General features: G+C 38.5%; 1 protein-coding gene across 5 annotated transcripts in view; it reads right to left on the bottom strand.

The window, feature by feature from the left end:
- The window catches only part of PLOD2 (procollagen-lysine,2-oxoglutarate 5-dioxygenase 2), a 66,687-nt gene that overhangs the window by 6,110 nt on the left and 37,489 nt on the right, over positions 1–23,088 (bottom strand). For 4 of the 5 annotated variants that reach the window (XM_050308459.1, XM_050308460.1, XM_050308461.1 and 1 more), the window contains 11 exons: positions 19,344–19,507; positions 18,074–18,186; positions 16,069–16,132; positions 15,188–15,285; positions 13,347–13,448; positions 10,174–10,299; positions 9,144–9,265; positions 3,086–3,190; positions 2,698–2,823; positions 1,357–1,498; positions 105–167 (listed from right to left, as the gene is read on the bottom strand). In XM_050308459.1, coding sequence (XP_050164416.1) covers positions 105–167; positions 1,357–1,498; positions 2,698–2,823; positions 3,086–3,190; positions 9,144–9,265; positions 10,174–10,299; positions 13,347–13,448; positions 15,188–15,285; positions 16,069–16,132; positions 18,074–18,186; positions 19,344–19,507 — 1,225 coding nt within the window. The remainder of the gene's footprint in view (positions 1–104; positions 168–1,356; positions 1,499–2,697; positions 2,824–3,085; positions 3,191–9,143; positions 9,266–10,173; positions 10,300–13,346; positions 13,449–15,187; positions 15,286–16,068; positions 16,133–18,073; positions 18,187–19,343; positions 19,508–23,088) is intronic. The other variant, XM_050308458.1, reaches the window with a different exon arrangement.

Here is a 23,088-nt window from a genome sequence, read left to right as displayed (position 1 = left end):
AGCAGTATTTCATTAGAGTGAGGGGACAGAAGAGAAGTATCTTCCTGTGGTAGAATAATACTGCATGTAATAATAACTCATTAATAAAAAAAATAAAGCAAAACCTTTGGGGGTCTGAGCATATGGAATGTTTCCGAAGAAGGGGAGTCTTTTTCCCTTTGTAAAGTCTAAAATGAAGGAGAATCATCACATCAGTTTTCTGATACATAATCTTTCTCTTTTTCTGACTAACAGTAGGTTTCCACAGTCACATCAGGTAAACAGCAGCCTTTGCTCTGCAGCTGATATGCCTTTACAGACAACATGCATCTCCAAGCAAAGCTCTCCATACACATGTCCAAGCTGTTTCCACCAGCCCCTTCTTATCTGCTGCCAATACAAAACCAAGCACATACCAGACCATCCTACAGCCCAGACCCAGAAAGAGGAAAAGAGAAAGCCATTTTCTGAGAAGCCAGTCAGATTAGTTTAATGAGCACATGGAAAGCACAAGTTGGCAATAATTGATGCTGAGGAGGTTTGAATACAACAGGATTGGACAGGGACGTTCTGAGGAATCAGTACAAACAAAGGGGATCATGCCTTGTTATGAGGGAATAAAAAAAAAATCAATACTTGCCAACTTTTCTTGTTCAATTCAGCAAAATTATTTTTCAATGCTATAGTGTCTGGAAATAGGTCTGGTTTAGGTCTTATTTGTTTCTGTGCTGAAACTAGTGTAAATATCAGTAGAAATGTGGATTTACATATTCATAACTTTACAGTACAAATACGTTTTCTCTCAGTACTTACAGCTCAATGCAAGGAACACATTTCTGATACAGTTTTTATCTATCTAGAAAACTTAATGAGAAGATTCCTTTAAGAAGATTCCTACCATTTGATAAATGATTTAGGCTTTTCATATAACATTGCTCACCATTATTTTAAATATATACCTACTTAGATAAAAAACTTGCAAAATATTCCAATTTAGTCTTCAACAAGTTCCACACTGTATAAAAACATGCATAAAAGAGATGGTCCAAATGCATTGGTAAGTTTTAAATAAAACACAGCAGAGAAGTTGAGCCCTCTCATCTGTTGAGGTTGTGCCAAGGTATTTTAACCTCAATGGAAATTTCCAGGGAATTTAACTAGAAGCCATCATGCAGTCAATGCACTGGCTTTGCAAAAGCCTCTGTTCTCAACAATTTAAAGAAATAAACCTAAAGTGTTCTATCTCACAAAAATTGGCCAGTACTTTAAATTAGAATTAAAATATAATATCCAAGCTCAATCAAGTCAAGCAGTGAGGTACAGCAGGACACGAGCCGTGTGTGTATCTGAAAGCAAGCTGCTGTAGATACTCCTTACCATTTCCCTGGCATTCCTGCAGAGTGCCATGTCAGGATCCAGCTTATCACGCAGGAAGTAGTTCTTTTCTTTCATCTCTGACCTGAGAGTTTCTCCCTTAATTAAGTATATATTAGCCATGTAAGGGATATTCCATACTCCTCTGTTGAAAAAAAAGAAAAAAACAAAAACAAACCCAACACATACAAATAGTTTAAAGCTATGAAAACTAATTTGTTGCCTATTCTATTAAATCAGGATCTCTGTATCTGCTGACAAGACTAAGCAATTTGCAAGGAGAAGAAGCTGAAAGGTTCCCAAGACACTTGAAAAACTACATCTGGACATCTCCAACATAGGCATAGGCAGTAATTCAATTTTTATGAAGAATTGAGAGGTAAAATTCTCTATAGAGTTTTAACTACAAATGTACTTCATGTTTCCATAGTTAAAGCAATCAGTCAAACTCTCTTAAAATATTATTCTACACTGCCAGATGGAGAAAGTAATTCCAAAACAGATTTTTAAAGGAGTTTAAAGACTTCACTGAGACTTCACACAGCTGGTCTGACCTCCTCACACAAATACCCCTGGACCACAGCAGGCTGTGTATCTCTGTGAGCTGGGCCAATATCAACACAAAAGCATTGCTTTCAGAATGCTCACTCTGCAGATTTCCTCCCTCTCAGCACCACCAGCACATCCTTCAGTACAGCTGAGAACAAGCCAGTCCTATTCAAGCAGTCAATCTGTTTCTGACCTTCCTGTTCCTCCAGAGCAATGAAAAGGCATCACCACGTGGGAAAGTCAAGCTTGGAACAACTTACATCACATTCATTTAGGGGAAGGATAAACCCAAAAGTTTATCCTTGACCGAAGTTTTGCTGAAATGCTCCTCAAGATATATCTGACATAATATGCAGGATGAAACACACAAAGAAATTACAGTTGTTCCACGGGTTAAGCATTTGTCCCAAAGAGATGACAAAGTCATTTGTTGAATGCAGCAATCATTCCTTTTGGCTGAGGTTCCAGGGACACAGAATTTTGAGGTTGCTGTTTGTTTGTCCTGCCTTTTCCTGCATTGTGCAGTGCTAGAGTAATCAGACACAAACAGACCAGCACTAGAAATGGCTGTGTCCAGTACTATCCCCTGCTCATTAGGTTAAGCACTTTGCCTTTTTTTTTTTCCCAAGCTGAATGGGAAATAACAAGTGTATTTCTATGAAATCAAAAATGCAAACCCATATCACTACCCTGAGATCTTCAGGAATTATACCAGATTCTTACATTTTCGTGCAATATGTTGCTAATAACCATACTGGGTGCCTTGGCTTTAACAATCAGCTTACAGCTACTTACACTCTGTTCCCCTGGACAATATCAACATAATCTTCTGATCTGGCATAGTAGCCATCTGGGCTCAAAGCACCCCAGAAATTGGACCAAAGCTTCCCATGCCGAGTCACGAGCGGAGCAATTATCTTCCTGTGGAGTGACACATCGAATGAGAAAGCATCAAACTCTGAAGCACTGGAAATTCACATCAGGAACTGCTGCTTGACAGGTACAAAATGCTTTGTGAATTGTTGGTCTCCAAGCCTGTTATGAACTACAGCAATGAAATACCACAGGTAAGCAAAGAGGATCTAACTCTGTGGGAACAGAGGGGATCTTATTTCCTCTGGATGGGCCCCAGGCAATCCTTTCCACCCAAAGGAAATTCTACAAAATGAGAAATATACTACACCTGTTCTGTTCTATCAGTATTCTCAAAGTTTTTGGGTTTGTCAGCACAACATCTGCATCGATGCTTAAGTAATATTCACATGCTTTATCCTGGCGACAAAGGTCCCTGAAAAGACAAAAAAAAGAATTAGTAACTCCCATGTGTCCAGGAAAAAAAAACCAAACAAAACCACAAATAACAAAAGAGATAAAAAACCCAAACCACAACAACTCTACTAATTCGCTGCATTAAAAGCCCTCTGCAGCACAGTATTGTAAAGAAAGGTGTGTTTAGGTTACAGTAGAGTGATTAACAGAAAGAAAAGTTAAATACATGGCCTTATATTTTTCTCTTAATAAACTAAGTGACTTCTAACCTTTACCAAGTTCAGTAATACCTACTATACAGTGTCCTAATGGAAAGTGGGGAGGGGGAATCATGCCAGTAATTTATATAGTGAAGTATGAGTAAGCTCCTCTAGCAAGTAACTGCATGTGGTTGTAATAATATCTTTGAAAAAAGATTCTACAGATGTGATCTGCTGATCTGAACAGTAATTAAAACCTTATGGAGGGTGTAAGACAAAAAGTATAAAGAAATGTACATTTAAAGACCTTTTCTTTGTCTTTTTTTGTGACTTACAAGAACAACAGGGTTGCTAAAGAGAAATATAAACAAACTGCACAGGCAGTGCATGGAAATTAGAAAAAGTAATTGAATTTGTCCACACACTATTTCTATGTTACTATTTTGATCTCAGAAGAATAAACTATCTGTGAGACTCCCAGGCCTTCAAGAGAAAGCTGCCACCAAGCAGAAAATACATTCTACTGTAAATATAAACAATACATGGACCACATTTCTATGTTTCTGTCAGGGTACACTTGCTAGGCTATACCTGCTATAGTGAATTTAGCTTTCCTATGCCATCAGAACAGCAGAGATTACAGTAAATCAAATATAATTTTTAGAGAAAGTGGAACAATTTCCTCAAGTCAATACTACAGCAGTAGCTTCCTATCATGCAGGTGGTAGTATTGATTTTGTGTATTTTCCCTATTTTAATTCCATCGTAACAGTTTGAAACACTAAAATTATTTTACATTCTTCTTCTAAAATACCTATAAATACTGCTTTAGTTTAAGTTCCACTTGATTTGATTGACTGTGACCGTTTTCTGCAAAGGAAAAGATCTCTGTCACTTCAGAAGATCTGATGAACACTGGATGTGACAGGTTACATACAAATAAAGACAACGGCTGGCAGGGCTTCCTCCCTGCTCTGCTTCCCCTCCCTACCACTGCCTAGCACTAAATGTTCCACAAGAACTACTTATCAACACCTCTTAGGTCTTTTTGTTCAAACTTTCTTCTGCACAAAGGACTGAAGAGGTGTAACTTGGTTAGAATCACAGAAAGCAGAGTTTTTTTATTCCATAAATTTAAGCCATCCTTCCTCTTCAAGTCTGATCACCAAAGATGTGATAATGATTTGAGATAAATTTTTAAGATACCCAAATGTCAGAAATGGTCTTCCCCCCACTGCTGAAATCACTGGGTTTGGACAACACCCTCAGTTTAAATCTTCCCTCTGTCATTTGAGGCAAAAACTAGAGACTTTCCTCTATCTTATGCATACATTCTTATGGCAGAAATTCCTTAATCAGAACTTTCACACATAATTGCCCCAGTGGAAACCATCAGGTTTTATTTTGGCCATAACATGGTCCTACAATTCAGACTTTATGACATTATCCATTACTAACCTATTCTGTTCTAAGCTTTATAACTACTGAATGCAATTTAGATGTAGCTTTATCACTTGCTTAATTACAATTACTAATAGTAACCTGACTTTTATACTGCACTTGGTACTGGATTTTAATTTTCTTCCAAAAACATTCAGCTCCTTTGTCATTATTCTAATGAGGAAAATAAACCTAAGAGACCAACAGACTTGATGCCAGTCCAGGGTTCCAGCCACAACACTGGCCAGCACATCTGCAAAAGCACATAAACTATTTGCTGCTGAGAAAAACATGAATGGAATTATTGTTTTTAATTACAAACATGTGATAAAGTAGAACAGATGTATAGTTAGTTGTAGGTAAACATAACTGGAAAGTTAATTAAATAATAGCAAAATTAATTATCCTTCAACTTTTGTCTCTTTTTTTTTGCATCCCCATTCCCTTTAAATCCAGGACCAAAGAATTCTATTACAATTGGTCTCATGTGCTTAGTGTTAGAAATCCTCCTGTTCTTCATTCACACAGTAATCCAAACCACAAAATACTAAAAAGCTTTGGTCTAAGTCACATTCATTCATTCAGAAATCTATTGAGAACTCTTTCAAAGCATTACTGTCTTAAATAGTCCAGAAACGTTAAAATTACCATCCTTACTTATTTTTTCCTCCTATTTCTTTCTCTACAGCATTGAAGACTGGATCACCAAATGGCAAAACTCATTCTTCACATCTGACATGATGACTTGTATCTGAAAATGCTGGGAGAATCGTGCTTTAAAACATCACGTTTTGCCATTTGGTGATCCTTTTGTGCTTTAAGCTCACTAACAAAAATCTCCCTAAAACACTGCTAAGACAGTGATAAAGCAAGCATACTCTCAAGATTGAAATTCAGGCATCTTCTCTTTAGGCTTTCAGTGTTGCCAAGCAGCTTCCTCAAGGAAATAAATGTAATCCTGAATATTGTCATGCTTTAAAGTATTACGTTCTACAGCACATGTCAACCTCTCCAGGTGCAGAAATCCCAGGTCATGTGTGACACTATTTGCTGTGCATATCCAGGTCACTGCAAGGAACAAGTGGAAGGTGCTTTCTAGCAATGCTCATAGGTATTGTAATACACTTTCTTACCTAAATTCAATGGCTAAAACTTTCAGACTACTTGATTTACACTCCACCTGCTCTAAACTAAGACCAAATGTTGAAAAGAAAGCTGTGTTCTTGTACACAGAGTAATTTCAGTGTAATGATTAACAAAAATTTAGAAGGCGGCCAAGATTTTTTAGTTGGAAGTGTAAAGTGAAGCTCAGCAGATCAGTTTAAAGCATTTTGCAATCAGAGTGATGTTTGACTTCATTTACAAACCACAAACCCATCTGGAACAGTGACCTCATCTGAAAACGGGAAAGTGTCACTGTTCCCTTCCTCATACTTTCCACTGAGATATTCCAAAGAATTAGTTGTTTATAACAGTGAGACATATTGTCTACCCAATTTCTTTGCCAGTGAGCCACCTTCTTTTTTGACATATTTTGAACTTGCAATTAACCAAGTTACTGTTTTTACACCCCTCATTTTGAAAATACAATTCCAAACTTGGACTAAAAGCCCAAAGTGAGAGCACTTAAATCATCTGACAGATCCCTGAAAGAAAAGGTGTTCCAGATACAAGACTTCATTCAACACCCACTGAAAGACATCACCTGCCATTTAGGGTTACATTTTGCATCTCTCCAGGCAACCACAACAGTATTAAGAAACTCTTATCAACCATCACTAAAAACAAACAAATGTAGCAGAAAACAGCACTAATGTTTGGTTTGGCCTCTCATGCTTAAGTATTGTTACCACAGTCACCACACCTGGAAGCTACAGAAATCAGGAACAGGTGGAAAAGTTGTTTTTTCTGCAACACTCAAAATTCAAAATATTCCTCCTCCACCTGAGGCTGAAACCCAGAACTGCTGAAGTGTTTTGGAGCAGCAGCTCCAGAAAATCCAAGTGTCTAATGGAAAACAGGTGAATCTCGGAGCCAAAGATTTAATCCCTGCTCTTACTTCAACCACAGCCAAGATGCTTGCCCTACTCAAAGGGCTGCAAGGGGGTTCTCCTGTGTCCATGCCTTTGTTTAGCAAATCCAAATGGGAGCTCAGAGACAATGATTTAATCTCCTCCTTCAAGAAACACATAGGAAATCCCAAATTTAGCTCAACATTCAACACAGCGTTGCCAATGAACTCTGATTCTGATCTACTCTTCCTGAAACTTTGGAACGCTTTCAATGTAAACTTTCATTAAAATGTAAACATTACCACTAAAAGCTGAGGTGAAAGAATTTTTTTTTCTTTTAAGTTAAGGAAAAACTCTAGGCAGTTCTGTTACTAACGTTTTTGAGGGAGGAGAAAAAAGAATCAACGCCCCCAAAAGAAAAACCCTGAAGACTAAGTACTGGAGGAAAACTATCATGGAAAGTAAAAAACTATTTATAAATAAAGCCTCAGAAATGCATGAGATAAATTCCCATATTTCCTGACTTTCTGTTATTGCTTGAACATATTTAATTGCTATTTTATGTTTTCTGTCATAACAAATTCTGTAATTTCAGCTGGCTGAAATCTCATCTGCAACCAAGGCAAAAATTACAGATTTTTTTTCTTAAAGAAAAAAAGAACGAACTGTAAGAACTATACCTTATAGACAAAGGCTATCAAACGAACAAACAAAACCAAAAACAAACAAACAACAACAACAAATAAAACATATGACAAACAACACACATGGATGGAAATGCTAGTGTTTTGAGTGATGTACATTCAGGGAAAATCATGGAGTTCAGCCTAAATGGATAGCATTTTTATTTATTTAGCATGCTAAATATGCACTTAAATTCCTGTTTTTATCCATAGATCAAGCAAAGACCACACATCAAAAAGCTCTCTCACACTATAAGTAGGTAGAGTCTATCAAAAGATGGCAGGTTCAAAGACCTTTGGGTGAGATTCAGTCACAGTACAGGTGGTGACTACACTGAAGATTCTGCTTTATGTTGTCCACACAGCAACAAAGAGGAAAAGGCAACTCCAGAATCTCCACCTCAGGTACACATAACATACACTAAAAAGAGTTTGCAAACATGGCACATTTGCTTTAGAGACTATTAGAAATTAAGAAAAGAATGATTTCTAAACAAGTGAATGGCTGTGTAGACTAACACTGGACATCTGCAGCATTCCCAGAAAGGCGAGGGGAGCGGCTTGGATCTCAGCCAGAGCCCAAGTGGCTCCAGCACAACAAAGCCCCATTTAAACAAATTTCCAAGAACATCACAGAAGCTCAAGACTAGACCTTCATTCTTTCAGCTGATGCCATGAACAGCCTGTGCTTTGCTCTTAAGCTCTGAACAGAAAATGGCCTTTTGAAAATAATTTCCCTGCTCTGACACTCACGGAGGATTTGGTAGAAGAGAGAGTGAAAGAATTAGGACAGAATGAAGCTGCTCAGGGGCCACCTGGGGCCCTGATCTCGGTGGGATCCTGGCCTGTAAAACTCTGTAATGTGAATGATGTCCTGGGAGAGCCACAGGCAACTCTGTGGCAGCAGCCAGTGCTAAAGCCACCAAAAAGACCTCTGAGGTTCAGATTTAGGCCTGGCAAGTGCCAGGTTTAAAACCTAAAAAAAAAAAAAAATAAAAAAAATAAAAAGGCAAGACAAAGGGTAAGATAAAGTCAGTTGCCTTTTGCAAGTCTTGGTTTTGTCGTTTGTTTGTTTTTTTCCCCCACTGGAAGCAGAAACTAGATCACTTCAAAAAAACATTCCTGCCTCTTTGAACCACAGGAAGAAATATAATTCTGTCACCTGTACACCCAGATCAAGCCTTAACTGTATGTTTACTTAAATATAATATCACTTAAGAAAAAGAGTAGGGACTAGAACAACCAAAGTGTGATTATTAAAAGCATATCCAATGCAACAGGTACTTCTCTTCCATGAAAAGTAAGTTAGCTTGAAAATGTTTTGAATAAAAAACAAAAATAAAACAAATACTATTGTTTATGCATTGTCTATGCCTCCATCAGAAGATGAGACTATTAAGTAGTCCAAACCAGAGAGATGTTTTCATAATGACTAAAAGCTTTTTATATTAGACAAAACCATAAAACACTCAACAGTTCATATCTTATGTCTGGATCTTTTCTACCAAAAAAAGCTCCCACTTTCATATCTGAAAATGCGAAGTTGTTAATGGTTAAGATGCAAAATAACATAGATGTAAGATGAAAACATGCTAATGGTGTGCATCAATAGAACATATTCATAAATTAGAACTTACATTCCCATGTTTCGGGCTTCTGCTTGACTCAGATTTTCTTCAGGTCCAACAATTTTTATACTTTTGATAACATTCTTGGCTTTTTCCCAGAATTTCTTGATGTGCTTTTCGTGGTAAACCTCCTGTAATCATGTTAACATTGTTTATAGCAGATGTAAAGCACACTGCTATGAAATCATAAACATAAGTGTCCAAGAACACATTGTATTCTGCCCTAAAGAAACAGATGCCAAACATTTAAAATAAAGCTCTTCTGTCCAAAATTTTAGCAAAATAATCCAACACATCAGCAACATTAATCAAAGTTGTACGATGATGCAAGATTCCCAGACTGTTTATGCAATATTTTTCAGGATATTTATGTTACAATCCTTAAAACCCATCCTACAACCTCACACAGGAGTTTTTCATGCCAATCCAAATCACTTTAGAGAGGGAGCTGCCACCTGTACCAAAGTGTGCAGGCACAGTCACTGTTTCTTTAAAATGTAGTCACATGGTCACCCTGATTGTTTCTTTAATTTCTATTTACCCCACCTCCATTTACAGGAGCTGAGCTGCATGCAACACTTCCCAAACAGTACCTGCACTGTGGCTTCTACCCATTATGCCTGATTTTAGAGTAATTAAAACACTGGGTAGGGCTTTTCCTCCCACTATAATAAAAAGCTATTCAGTCTTTATACTCATTTCAAATACCATAGGACTTCTGGCTGAAGCAACAAAATAGCCCACAATTCCTCTGTGCATGTCACATTTATACCTTTAACATCCCCTTAGGAAAGCACACTGAAGGCTTTAAAGATAAGCTCTATTTCCATTACTTATCCCCTTCATGCTATCCTATCAACAGTAATGCACACACAGGGAAAAGAGGGACAATTATGTTTTACTCCCATTTCTCTTCCAGCCCAGCTTCTTCCAAAAGAATTGTACACGTTTCCATATACTCCATATACTCCCTCTCTCACTTTGATTCATCAATAATTTCCAACACTGCAGTTTTGCACAGCAGTAATGTCACACTTACGTTATTGTGAACGAAGATACTGAGTGCCTCCCGTGGGTAGTCCAGAGTCAACAGTCTGTCTAAAAATTTAGGTAGGAAAGGAGTTGGTTGTTCAATGAAAACACCAATTTTTACTCTTGGATATTCCTAAAAAAAATGATATTTTGACATAACCAATAAGATTTGCCTCCTTTCTAAGATTAGTTATATTAAAGAGCAACTAATGTCACGTTGTAGTAAATTCAGTCCACACAGCTTTCAAGCAATCAAAACCATCTAGCTCAAAAGTGCTATGTGCCCTGTTTATTTTCACTGGCTTCACGAAAAAGCAAAAATAATGGATTTAATATTGCTAAAAAATTCTTTGAATTCGAGTAACAAACTGGAAGCAGAAAATAATGTATTATTGTGTTTAAAATTCTTACTTTGAAAGAATACTAAAAGACCAAAAGAAGCATTTAAGGAAATATACCTAGAATGGCATGGCAAACTCATTTTTTGAAAATAACACACATAAGTTACATTTACAAGAAAATATAAAGAAGACTAGTTTTTTAAAAATAGTTAAAGAATAAATACCACAAAATATTTTAGTCATTTGTCCTTTAAGATGAAAACTGCAGTACCATTCTGTAAATATATATGCACTGCTCCTCCCTGATCACTTTAAGTGGGCTTTGCATTACTTCCCAACTCACTGATTTCAGGAAGACCTTTGATAAACTACTTAGAGATTCTCTCCTCACATCCAAAGATATTGAACCTTTATCCACCTTATTTTAATGTGAATTCACATCTTTTGAACAGTGGTATTAATTCCTGGTGTGGAATTCTGTGCTCGATAGAGATCATAACCACTAAAACAAACACTGACAGCACCTTTGTGCTTTGTGTATTCCTAAAGTGTAGTATTACATTATGCAAGACAAAGAGATTTAACCTCCAGAGGCCTCAACTCCTACACAAAGAAATACATTGATTTAACAAAAATTATTTCCATCTCAAACCCAGACAATTATTATAAACATCTAATCCACTACAAGGCTCAGAGAGAAACCTTATACGAGTATAAAAGGCTGCCAGTTAGCTTTCCTTAGCTTTCCAACACCCACTTGAGGAGTGCCTGGATAAACCATCAACACATGCTGAGATTTTACAGGGTCAGTGTCTGCATCGGAAATCCAGAAACGTCCTGGCCAAGGCAGCAGATCGGAAACAGCAGGCACCAGTGCTTACCCTGACCATCTCCGTTCCCAGCTTCATCTGCAAACCTAATGGCACTCACAGGGAGATCCTAATAACTCCAAATAATTGATGGAGACATGTTGATGTGTCTTGAAACAGAGTGGTGTCACAGGAACGGGTACCACTGATGGAAGGAACGTGCCATCGGACCAAGCTGGGCACACACCTGTGCTGCCAGTGCCACAGCACTGCAATAACTGTGTCCTGTCACTCTCCCCTTATTCTCTAGGACAAAGGGAAGTGGGCTCAGGTTGGGCCTGCAAAGATTTACAGGGAGTGAGGAATTACTGACACTGCTTCAGCACACTGAACCACTTGGCTCTGCACTAAAACCTCAGGAGCGTGACCAAAGCAAAATAGTGTTTACAAAATTAAGAGTAACAATTCCTGTAAACTGTATCTTCCCAAAGCAGAGTTCATCAGTGTAGACCTTGGTTTACCACAGAGTTGTCACTGCATAATCTGAATCTACATTACAAGTATTTTGAGTATATTAAGTCAGAGGTTTTGGTTCTTCCCAGTTGTGCCTCAGCAAAAACACACTGGAAACACACAGTCTGCACCAGGAGGTTACATTTCCACTGGCAGATTTTCTCTGACTTTTAAAGTTTACTTTTTCACAAGCAGTAGTTGAGCACGTGACAATTTTTGGAAGAAATACAGGACAATGTCTCAGTAAGACTACACAGAGCAAAGTCCCAGGTCTCTTGACACAGAAGTTGCCAGTGAAGTGAGGGGATGAGTGAGGTCATCCTTTCCAGATGCACCGGGAAGTCTTCATAGCAGTAGCAAGGTTTAGGATTTAAGAAGCAGTTCTAGGGAGATTAAGTTTGTCGTCCAGTTTAGTTTAAGTTTTAGGGAAAAAATGAAAAAAATAAAGAAAAAACCCAACACCTTAAGAAAAGTGGCAAAAGTTTACATTTTTGTCCAGGTGCATTCTTCAACTTACTTTCCATTACCCTGCTTTTACCTGAAGAGATAACTGACTTGGGGGTGGCACAAGCTGCTGACACTACCAGATGAAAGCAGTTACTGAGTGTTTCCACACCTCAGCCAGGATCACTGCCCAGGAGATCCTGTTTCTCTGAAGGGCACAAGGACAGAGCAAAAGACTCTGCACATGAAGCTTTCAGCTCCTTTGAACATAACTCCAAAAAACCAAGCAAAATCCTCAGAAGATAGGAGTGTATAAATGCAGAAAGTTAAATAAAACAATATGGGGAAAATTACTAGAGTGGTACTGCTGTTTTCACTGAGGATTTCTTGTCAAGTAGCAACCAAGCAGGTCTGAACAGAAAGCACATTCAGAAAATGAAATACTGCTTGTGCTTCGAAATGCCTGAAGTAAACACTTCCACCGGGGCCAAGAAACGTCTTGTTATTTCTACTGGCAGAGTGAGTGAGGTATGGAGGCCAAAGAATGCACTCCAGTAAAGACACATTCCAAGGAGATGTACAGAAACCATAGGGAGTCATCCAGTAAATCACTGCAAGCCGCTCCCCATTACTGGTTTAACTGCTCCCTCACCCACGTTTGAATTACCAACACCATCAGAAAAAACTCAGACAACTTGCTTTCCTCAAGTAAATTTTATGATGTGAGGGCAAACATTATTTCATTAGATCACCATTCAAATGTTGTATCTTAAAAACAAAAATGAAATTTAAAAATATTTTGAATATCTGAAAGTTATTACAATCCCAGCAATGAAGATTGGAAGGCTTTTGGGGATGGGATCATCTTCGGTAATATTGGGGAAACCTGTATTAAAGCTACTGATTATTTCAGTAACTTAGAATTTCATCTTTACATTTTCACGTACTAGAAAAAAGGTGCTGAAGTGTCTAAGAAACAATATTGCATAACAAAGCCAGTTTGCCTCAGAAATCACTATACACCTCTCAGCTGTATTCAAAAATGGGTTTGTTCCAGACAGGAGTGTTCTTACCGTTACTGTTGACAGGTCCAGTAAGTCTAAATCACAAACACTGCAGCCAGTTTCCCGTGTCCAAGCATTAGGAATGTAGTTTCCCAAATAATTCAAGTGAATCTGGTAAATAAATAAGCAATTCAGATGAGTGAAACATGTATGCAAATGATGATCTGTACCTTTAAATGATTCAGGCTTATTCTTTAATCTCTTGTAACTAAAGGTAACTGAAAAGAAACAAACACACAAAAATAGGTGGTATAAACTTTTTCTTACTCTTTTCATTTACAAAACAGATTACATGCATACCATAAAGTCTACAAAAATGAATATTTCATAAAAAGGACATTGCACTTGAGGTAAAAAATATAAGTATTTCATGGTGAGGATAATTTGGTACCCATTTCAAAAAGTGTCTCTAACCAATGCTGCTTACTAACCTGCAAATTGGAGAGATTAAATATGAAACAGAAGTATCTTATAAACAAAAAACTTTTAACTGTGTGGAATAAATTCTGGGAATTACTTTCACGCTAGTTTCTTTACTAACTAATGAAAATTTTTCCATTCCTAGTATACTATTGTCCTCTTAATTCAATTCTAAGTTTAAAAGAGAAGAATCTAACCACATTGACAAAGTGATGCATAGTAAGAGTTTCCTCTTTGTTTTTAAAACCACATCACTACATGCAGAGATTGAGTTTTGCTGAATGTATCATAACTCATGGATTAGTATAAGAAGTTCCACCCTGAACTGTGTGCCCAGCTATAAAATACAGAACTTTTCTTTGGCAATGTCTCAGCAAAGCCGGTGATGACAGATAACTTCAGGATTTAATTGAGGCAAAAATAACTGTAGCAATATGGAAGAAACTGGTCATGTATTTCAGCACTAGTAATTACAAACCAAACCGATAATGGCATCATTATACTCACTAATTCCAAAGATGAAATGCAGTGCAAAAACTCAGAAGCAGCCATCTCTGGGATATTAATGAGTTTCAAACCAAATTCTCCTGAAAGCCATCTTTTCTGAAAACAAGGATCTAGCTATGGTAAGAATCACTTATTCAGAAGGACTCAAAGTAGCCATGCCCAATCCTTCCACCACCAGATGCTCCTGTAAATGATACCCCCTTACACTTCTCCAACACAGAGCAGAAAAATGCAACTGCCATGCTACCAAAACACAGCCATTTCTCTCAGAGAAACCGTGCAAGGTTCACTGGAGCCCTGAATCCTTACACCTGAACAGAATGTGTCACAACAGCTGTTTCACAGGGCAGAGAGGGCTGTACCGTGAACCCACAGCTCACAAGCCATGGGCACATCACAGGCAGTGCTTACTGACACTGCACAACAACAAAAGCCAGCCACACACATAGAGGTTGGTGGTTTTTTTGGCCTGTAATCTATATATTTTTTTTATATATGTATACACACCCCCAGGTCTCTGGTAGGAATGGATGTGTTACTGTTTTGTATCCCAGACTGTCACTCCTGGTTAGATTATCCTCCCCCTGAAAAATCTCTTCTTCTGATTACAGTTTAATAACCAGGCAGACATTCATCACCAGCTTCAAGAACTGTTTTGTGTTAGTGAACAAATTAACATAAGCTTACTCTCTCCTAATATCCCATGCTGCAACGAATTTGGGAGCAGAACAACAGCAGAATGATAGCAGAGAGCTCTCGGAATGGGGGTTTTATCCTTGCAATTCCTAATAATACTAAATGGAAATGTGTAGTGGTGGTTCCTTTGACTGCTTCAGGTACTTCTACCACTGGTAGGGTTTTTTTTTTTGCTTATATTTAAAATTGTGGGTTTGCAAGAAAATAAAAACCAAACTGCCACTCACTTTAGTTGGACCATTTCCATGAATGGTGACTGGTAGTGTGTCATACACTGAATTCCTTGCTCTTACTCTGCCTTCTTCAAATTTCAAAAGGACTTCATCTGTAAATCAAAACCATACAGTAATAAGTTCGTAAATAAGAGCTAAAATTTCAGAGTTCTCAAAGTCTATCTGATACAATACAGCTTGCTGTTGCTATCATCAGTGTTACTTATTCAGAAGGTTTTTTTTTCATTTTATTTTTTTAATTAGATCTTGAATTCTGAGATCTTAATGCTAAATAAGGTGACATAAAACCTCATCAGCAGCCTTCAGTATTGGAATAAAATCTGCTTAAAAATAATTCCAATGTAGCACAAATGCTATTTATAGAGAAATCATAGTTACTTCAGATGTGATCTGACCATAAAATGTTGTTCCATAACTGGAGGTTAAATGCAAGAAAGCAAGTTTGCACAGATGCATTTTCCTATTTAAATTCATGACATTTGAATAAAGGAACTTCTACATTATTCCACATTGCATTTCATTATGTATAGCCACTTGCTTGAGAACATCTAAAATGCAATTTTAATCACCTATCTTACTCCTGTAGTTAGGTTTGTGAAAGTTTGTGAAAATTTTTCTTAATTCTGTATTTACTGCTAACTTAATTTATTAAAACACTATTTTTCTATTTTAAATCAAATATTTTATCAACATGAGAAATCAATTAATTAATTAATATTCAACTGAAAAGACCTGTAACTAATCTGCTAATCAGGTCTACCCATCCAAATATTTCCTTAAAACAAGCATATGTTTAAGGAACTACATTCATGGTTAAGCAAAGAAAGTGTTAATAACAGTTAATAAAACACACAGTGTGCAAATCATACACTTACCAACAGCTCCATTTAGGGTCTGGAAAATTGTACACTTGTGGTCCAAAGTGATGTTAATGCGTTCCTGAAATAAAAGCACCAAAGATGTTGAGGCATTCTAAAAGCCAATATTTTTACAGTAATATTGCAATTATACCAGAGTGGCAGCAAGTAATCAGGGAAAACTGGGCTACATGTTCACCACTTAAATACAATTCTTTATTTTATAATTCTTTTTTTGAATTCCAGAGCTGTGCAGCTATATAACAACTTTTATATATGCAGAAACTTTAAAGTTGAAGGATAAAGGTCAAAACTCTCCAAAGAAACAGCACTTTAGCAGCACAAGCCAAAGAAAATTTCTGTCTTAAGAAAATTATCAAGTCTTGTCCAAGCAACAAAACACACTGTGTTTCACAGTCTCAAAAGTACAAAAGTCAAATTTAAGTATCGTGTCAGAATAGAAAACACTAGTGGTTTTAAAACACGTTTCTGATGTTGTGTTATTAATCCTACCTCAATTCTTACTTTGAGTACCACGTTTTACCCTTTTTAAAAAGTTGATCAAAGTAGGTACCCTTTAAAACACAGTTAAAAACCCTTATACAGATAACATGTTTGTTTTGGTCTTCCAAACTGTTCTCACATCCTCTGCAGCACTGGGCATCACCACACAAGCAGCAGTGGCAAAGCACAGCAAGCACCATGCAGGCATTTGGAATCACAGTGCCTGGAACAGAGACACACATTTTTTGTCTGGAAGACAATCTGTTTAGACAACTAATTATATTACTCCTGACTTGGGTGCAGAGTCAGCTTTAATGTCTCTACACCCTGTCTTTTCAATTGCACGCCTGGCACCTGACTTCACTTCCATGAAATCAGTTCAAACGTTAAAGGCTGGAAGGAACATCTATGAGGAGCAGCTGAGGACTTGAGGTTTGTCTGGTTTGGAGGAGGTGGCTGAGGGGTCACCTCACTGCTCTCTGCAGCTTCCTGAGGAGGGGAAGGGGAGACTGAGGTGCTGAGCTGTTGGGAATGGCTCAAAGCTGTGCCAGAGGAGCTTCAGGCTGGACATCAGGAAGCATTTCTTTATGAAGAGGGTGGTAAAATCCTGAGTCAGGCTCTCTAGAGAGGTTGTCAATGCCCTCAGCCTCCCAAGCATTTAGAGGCAGTTGGACAAAGACATTAACAACATGCTTTAGCTTTTGGTCAGTCCTGTACTGGTCAGCCAGTTGGACTAGATGGTCACTGTAGGTCCCTTCCAACAGCAATATTCTATTCTATTTCTGATCCTGCATCCAAATAGACATGATTTTCCATTAAGTTAAGCCAGAAAAAACATGTATATATTTCAAAAATTTTGCATCTGCCTTAAGCATACAAATTATCAAAATAATTTTAAAAATTCTGTTTTATCAGCTTCTAAAAGTCTTTTTGCATGAATACACTGTTAACTTTCCTTAGCCCTCTTTTTCCAGCAGCAGGGAATGCCTCTGACATCCATCCTGCTTTAATGCTGCTACTCAGCAGAGAACTTTGTTAAGCTGGGGCACAAAGAGGTCTTCAGCAAAAATTTACGATGCAGCTTTATTGAACATATTTGCACAAAAAGCTGAAGGCAGGATCTGAAATGGCAGCAAGCCAAAGTATAAAACACTGGTTCAGCAAGTAGTTTAGTGACACCCTGGAAAAATGCCACATTCCCTGGCCATCAAACTGCCAAGTACCTGGGACCCTCATTGAGATGAATGTGTCTGATCATATCCCTCAGAACTACTATTTCTAACAGTGAAGCACAACCTGCCTGGATCTGAAGACAGCCCCAAATAATAGATCAAGTCACGACCCTTGGGAAGCCTGTTCATCATTCCTGCAGCAGGAACCTCAGGAGAGCAAACACAACTGTCAATACGGCACTCGGAATAAAGAGACAGCATTCCTTTTCTTTTTATCTCCTGGGGTTTTGGGAGGAGCAGCGTGTTATTTCAAGCAGAAAGAAATGAGGAAGCCATTCACTACCTACCCTTGCCAGTGGGTCAACATAGATTTTGGTGTAGAACAGCTGGTCATCATCATTATCCTGCAGATTCCATTGCTGCACGATACGATTTATAGATGGAGCATAACCAATAAATCCTGCAACATCACACACACAGAGGTTATTTCCATAAAAAGCACTCCCCTGCCAATGCTGTCCACCAGTCAGGGACTTCATTCTGACTGGTGCCAGCAAAGGAAAAGTATGAAATTCATACAATTGGGCTCAGAATCCAGTTTTCTTCCTGTGATATGTAACAGTTCCGTTTCAAAGAGCTCATAATTAATGGCAAAAATAATACTTTTATTCTAAAGGTATTTTAAGGGAAAAATTAAAACAGATCTGTTTAGGATGGTCCTGAGAACACCAAAGAGATCAGACTACCACTTTTCTCAAGAAGCCCATCTGTGGAAAAAGTTTGATATTCATCGATCACTTCTTACTGGCAGAGATGCCTGAATGTAATACTGCCAGAAATATGAAAAGAATTCAACTCAAAACCAATATATATTATCTTTAAACCAAAAGAAAAAGAAAGACAGGGCAGATAGGTGAGGTAAAGGGGGAGGCAAAGAAACAGGGACACTCCCAGACCTCCATACTGCCCAACTCCATGTACCTAGAGGTGACATACTGTGCTCTGCAGCACTTATAGAGTATCAGTGTCAGGGCATGTATTAATCAACTGCAAAATTATTACCAAAACTGGCATTTAGATGAGGATTCCACAATTAACCCATCATTGAATTTAACAGGAGTAACTCCCCCTCCTTTTGGAATGAGCCATGTAAGCCGTGCTGACAGGCTGGGCACATCTCCCCTGCCTGCAGAGATCCACAAGAACAAGGCAGCCCATCAGGAAATTCTGACCCAGCTAAACTGCACCTACAAATAATAACTGTGCTGCTCTGGCTGGGCTTGAACACTGCATTGTTTCTGAAGCAATTGGGTCATCCTTGCACAGCATTTCCTTGCAGTGCACAATTGCTTGCTAAGCTGTCACTTTATTTACCTGCTTTTTGGAAGTTATTGCCAAGCAAACTATGCAAATTCAAAGGAAAACTATGCTTGAGCAAAGAAGGGCAGCTATTCAAGTGGGAAGGAGAGGGGAAGAAGAGGACAGCAAACTCAGTCCTCAGTTTTATACTTGGGGAATTCAGGAACAGCTCCACGTACAAATACATTAAACAGATAACAGAAGTGAGTCACGTTCAAGTTCAAGAGTTTAATGTGTTCACAAGAGGATCACACTTGCCTCCTGAGTTCAGGAATCGTTTCCCACTCCGGACAACAGGATACTTGTCAGCTAGCCTTTTGTCTGGCCAAATTAGTCCATCTGCTGCAAACACCACTTTATGATTAGTTTCCTGAAATTTCTTTAGGAGCTCTTCAGGGCCCCCTGCAAAGATAACATCATAGCTGAAAAGGAAAGCAAATACATCCATTAGATTACTTTCATTTCAATGCTTCTGTGTCAAAAACAAAAAATCATTGGGACTATTCAAATTTTACAAATCAAACAGCCCTTTTATTCTGAAAAATTACTCAAATCATGTTTTACCACCATGTAAAAAAAATTTATACCTTTCTAGGAGAAAAATTTCAATCAACACTATTTATCCAATACAGTTTCCCCTTCTGCTTTTTAACCTCCCATATTTTGGACATTCTTTTTCTTTCAGATTTTGTCTGCCTGAAATCGATTTTCCTAATTCAGCTATTTTGAGAAAAAAAAAAATCCCTTTAGAAAACTGCTTATATCTTTAAGAACAGCAACTAAAAAAAAAAAAAAGCAAAACAGATGAAAATAGGACTGAAAGATGATTTAGGTGACTTTCACTGGGAAACTCTAGATGACCTTGTTCCAAAACACAATAGCACTGACTCTTCAGAAAAGTATTATTCAGAATGAATTTAGATCTCAATAAAGTCTAGTTGCACATAAACTGTGTTGCATCCTGACAATACACAGATTTCTCTCTAAGCCTCTTTAATGTGCTGAAGACCTTAAAGGCTCTAAACATCACGACATGTATTTATGAAAAACTTCACCTGCCCTTATGTGTTGATCAGATTTGACTCTCAGTTCCTACTGAGGACAAAGACCCAAAGGTGGAGGGCTCATCTTCAGCAGTTACCCACAGCCAAAGGTCAGCACTACCCCAAAACAGGCAGAAATCTGCATGGGGCTGGCACAGGTCATGTAAGAATGTGGCATCACGAGCTTAGTGGTTTCTTGTTGTTGCACCATATCTACATCAATGCCTCGGAGGGAGGGGTGGAGCACAGCCAACCAAACCAAACAAACAAAACCACACACAGAAACCAAACCAAAACCTCAAAATACATACAAATTATTAAAATATTCACAGTGTATAGTTTCTTTTTCGTACTTGAGATCCACGTATAAAAGCATTATTCACAGAATGGTTTGGGTTGGAAGGGACCTTAAAGATCATCTATTTCCAATCCCCCCACCACGAGCAGGGATGCCACACACTAGCCCAGTTTGCTCAAAGGCCCATCCAACCTGGCCCAGAACACTGCCAGGGATGGAACATCCACAGTTTCTCTGGGTAATCTGTGCCAGTGCCTCCCACTTCAAGGTTCACTTTACACAGCATGAAGAATGACACAGTGAAATTGGAATCACGTCACAGATTAGTCTCTGGCTGAAGAAGCACGATAGTTTAATTTAATGGCAGCATCTCAGCCTCAAAGTTTCCTCATCTGAATACAGGTATATTCTTATTCCACACAGGTACCTTAGTAATTAAAATCATCAGCCCTGATAATGGGCAAAGGAATGGCACAGCTGCCAAAAATCAAGGTCTAACCTTGACCAAGATGTTTTTTCTTGCAAAGTCTTTTAGCTGCAGCAGCTTTTAGCTCACAGTGCACAGAACTTCCTGATTTGCAATTTATTATTACACAGCAATAGTGCCAACAGATCAACCATTACTGACTTATGGTACTCCTTTATTATAGTTCTGAAGTTGTTCAAAATGCCTTTAGTTCAAAGAGGAATTCATGAAATTGGCCTAAGAGAAGTAACAACAGCTGGCTTACAAATGCAAAGGATTTTCACCACAAAGCAAAGTATGAACCCTGGAGAGGAAGTGTGTTATGTAGTCTATATAAGTAAGTGGGTTTCTGAAAACTCTCACTGTTATGTTTTTCTGTAACTTTGGCAGAAGAATGCAGGAAAGAAATATTGTACATTTTGGAGTTTCCCCAGTTTTGCAAAAAATGCCTGTTTCTGCCCAAGTATACAGGAACACACTTCACTCTCTTTTCCATTCGGTTTCTGTAGCCTGATTGAGTGCCAGAATGAGCCTGTAGAACATGCAAGAAACAGGAGACGAGTCGAAGGCAGACAAAAAGAGATTTGTCTGAGGCTTCAACTTAATAGCTTATGGCAGGCTGTGCTTCTCCTCTTTGATCAGGTTAGTGCTGCTGCTGCTATGACTTACAGCTGCAGGAAGGAACCAAAGAAGCCTGGAACATTGCTTCCTAGGACTGTCATTCTGGAAAAGAAAGCCAAAGTTGAGCAACATGCTGGGCCAGCCACAGGCTCTGTTTGTGAAAGGGATATGCTACTTAATACAGTGCAGTTTATAATCCAAAGCACAGCACTGAGCTGCTAAACTGCAATGGATATTGTGCAGGAGTAGTAATCCAGCATAAGCCTGCATTTTCCATTAATGTTCAAGGCTCTCTGTTTTATCAAGAGGTGATTTACTGCCACCACTCCTCTTCCTGGGCAGGACCTCCACCAGCCTTCTGCCCCTTGCTGCCAGTGTCCTCATCAGCTGCTTCATGAGGCTCCCACTTTCCTCTCCAGTCTACACCACAAAGACCATCATAAAACAGGTCCCAGGACTATCCTTGACAGTTTGCACTGTTATTATGGGTGATGCACATGGCTTGCTTTACACAGGACTTCAAAATTTGAGAGGGAAGAGTGTGGATACACGCAGGGAAAAGCAGCCTTCCTTGGCAAGCAGGGAAAGCTCAGATCCTCTTATTTATTCTTCAAAATTCCTTCTGATTAAGTAGAAAGCAAGGGGAAAAAAAGAACCCAAAAAGTTTCCACAAGCCAATCCCCTTTCCTGAGGCTCCCAGATGGCAGTGGCTTGGGAGTGGAACCTCCCTGTGTGTCCTCCTTTTGCAGCAGCAAAGCACGCTGGCAATGCCCCCAGCAACACGGGAAACAGCAACAGTGACTCGGGGCCTCTAACACTGCCATGCAATTTCTGCATCCACAACTTTTATATCAGTGAGAACTTATTACTGTTGGAGCTGCAGATTAAGAGCTCAAAATACAAAAGAGAGAGGGCCCACTAGTGACAAGCAATTCAGGTCCCCTCTCTCATCTGTCTTAGCTGCATTGTGCAGCCACACAGCTGTTTTGTCACCTACACTGTATCCCCACCAGGATCACACCTCAAACATTCTGAGATATGTTTATCCCTTAAGTTGTTAAAACATAACATTTTAACAAATGTCAGAAAAACAACCACAAAACAAAACAAAAAACCAAACAGCAAACCGAGAGGCTTCAAAACTCTTCCACGATACAAAGAGATGGCTGTGGGAGTTCTGGGTGAACAGTCACAGCACCAACCAATTTATCCAGTCTATACTGGCCATTAGCCAGTTCAATCTGAAATGGTCCAAAATAAACCAGAAGTTAGCTCAAGCAAAAAAAAAAGCCTCGCTTAAATGAGGTTCCCTCTGCAGACACTTTTCTATCTACACCTAGACACGAACTGTCCACAAAAGAAGCTCAAACTATTTCCAGAATTCTGAGCTATTTAACAAACTGCTTAAAAATAAAAAAAACCCAAGAAACTAAGCTTGTTAAGTAAACAGTTCCCTAGAAATTATTTGCCTAGTTACAGTAAGCAAACCAGACATTTCCTTTCCCCACCCCCAAGATTAATATTCCAAATGCTTCACAACGAATATAATAAGAAACACTTGAAGAAGAAAGGAAG

The sequence above is a fragment of the Myiozetetes cayanensis genome, unplaced genomic scaffold (genome assembly GCF_022539395.1).
Source record: "Myiozetetes cayanensis isolate MyiCay16 unplaced genomic scaffold, myiCay2020 scf13, whole genome shotgun sequence".
In the NCBI taxonomy this organism is placed as follows: Eukaryota; Metazoa; Chordata; class Aves; order Passeriformes; family Tyrannidae; genus Myiozetetes; species Myiozetetes cayanensis.
The sequence above is the reverse complement of the archived record's forward strand: the minus strand, read 5'-3'. Positions and strand labels throughout refer to the sequence as shown.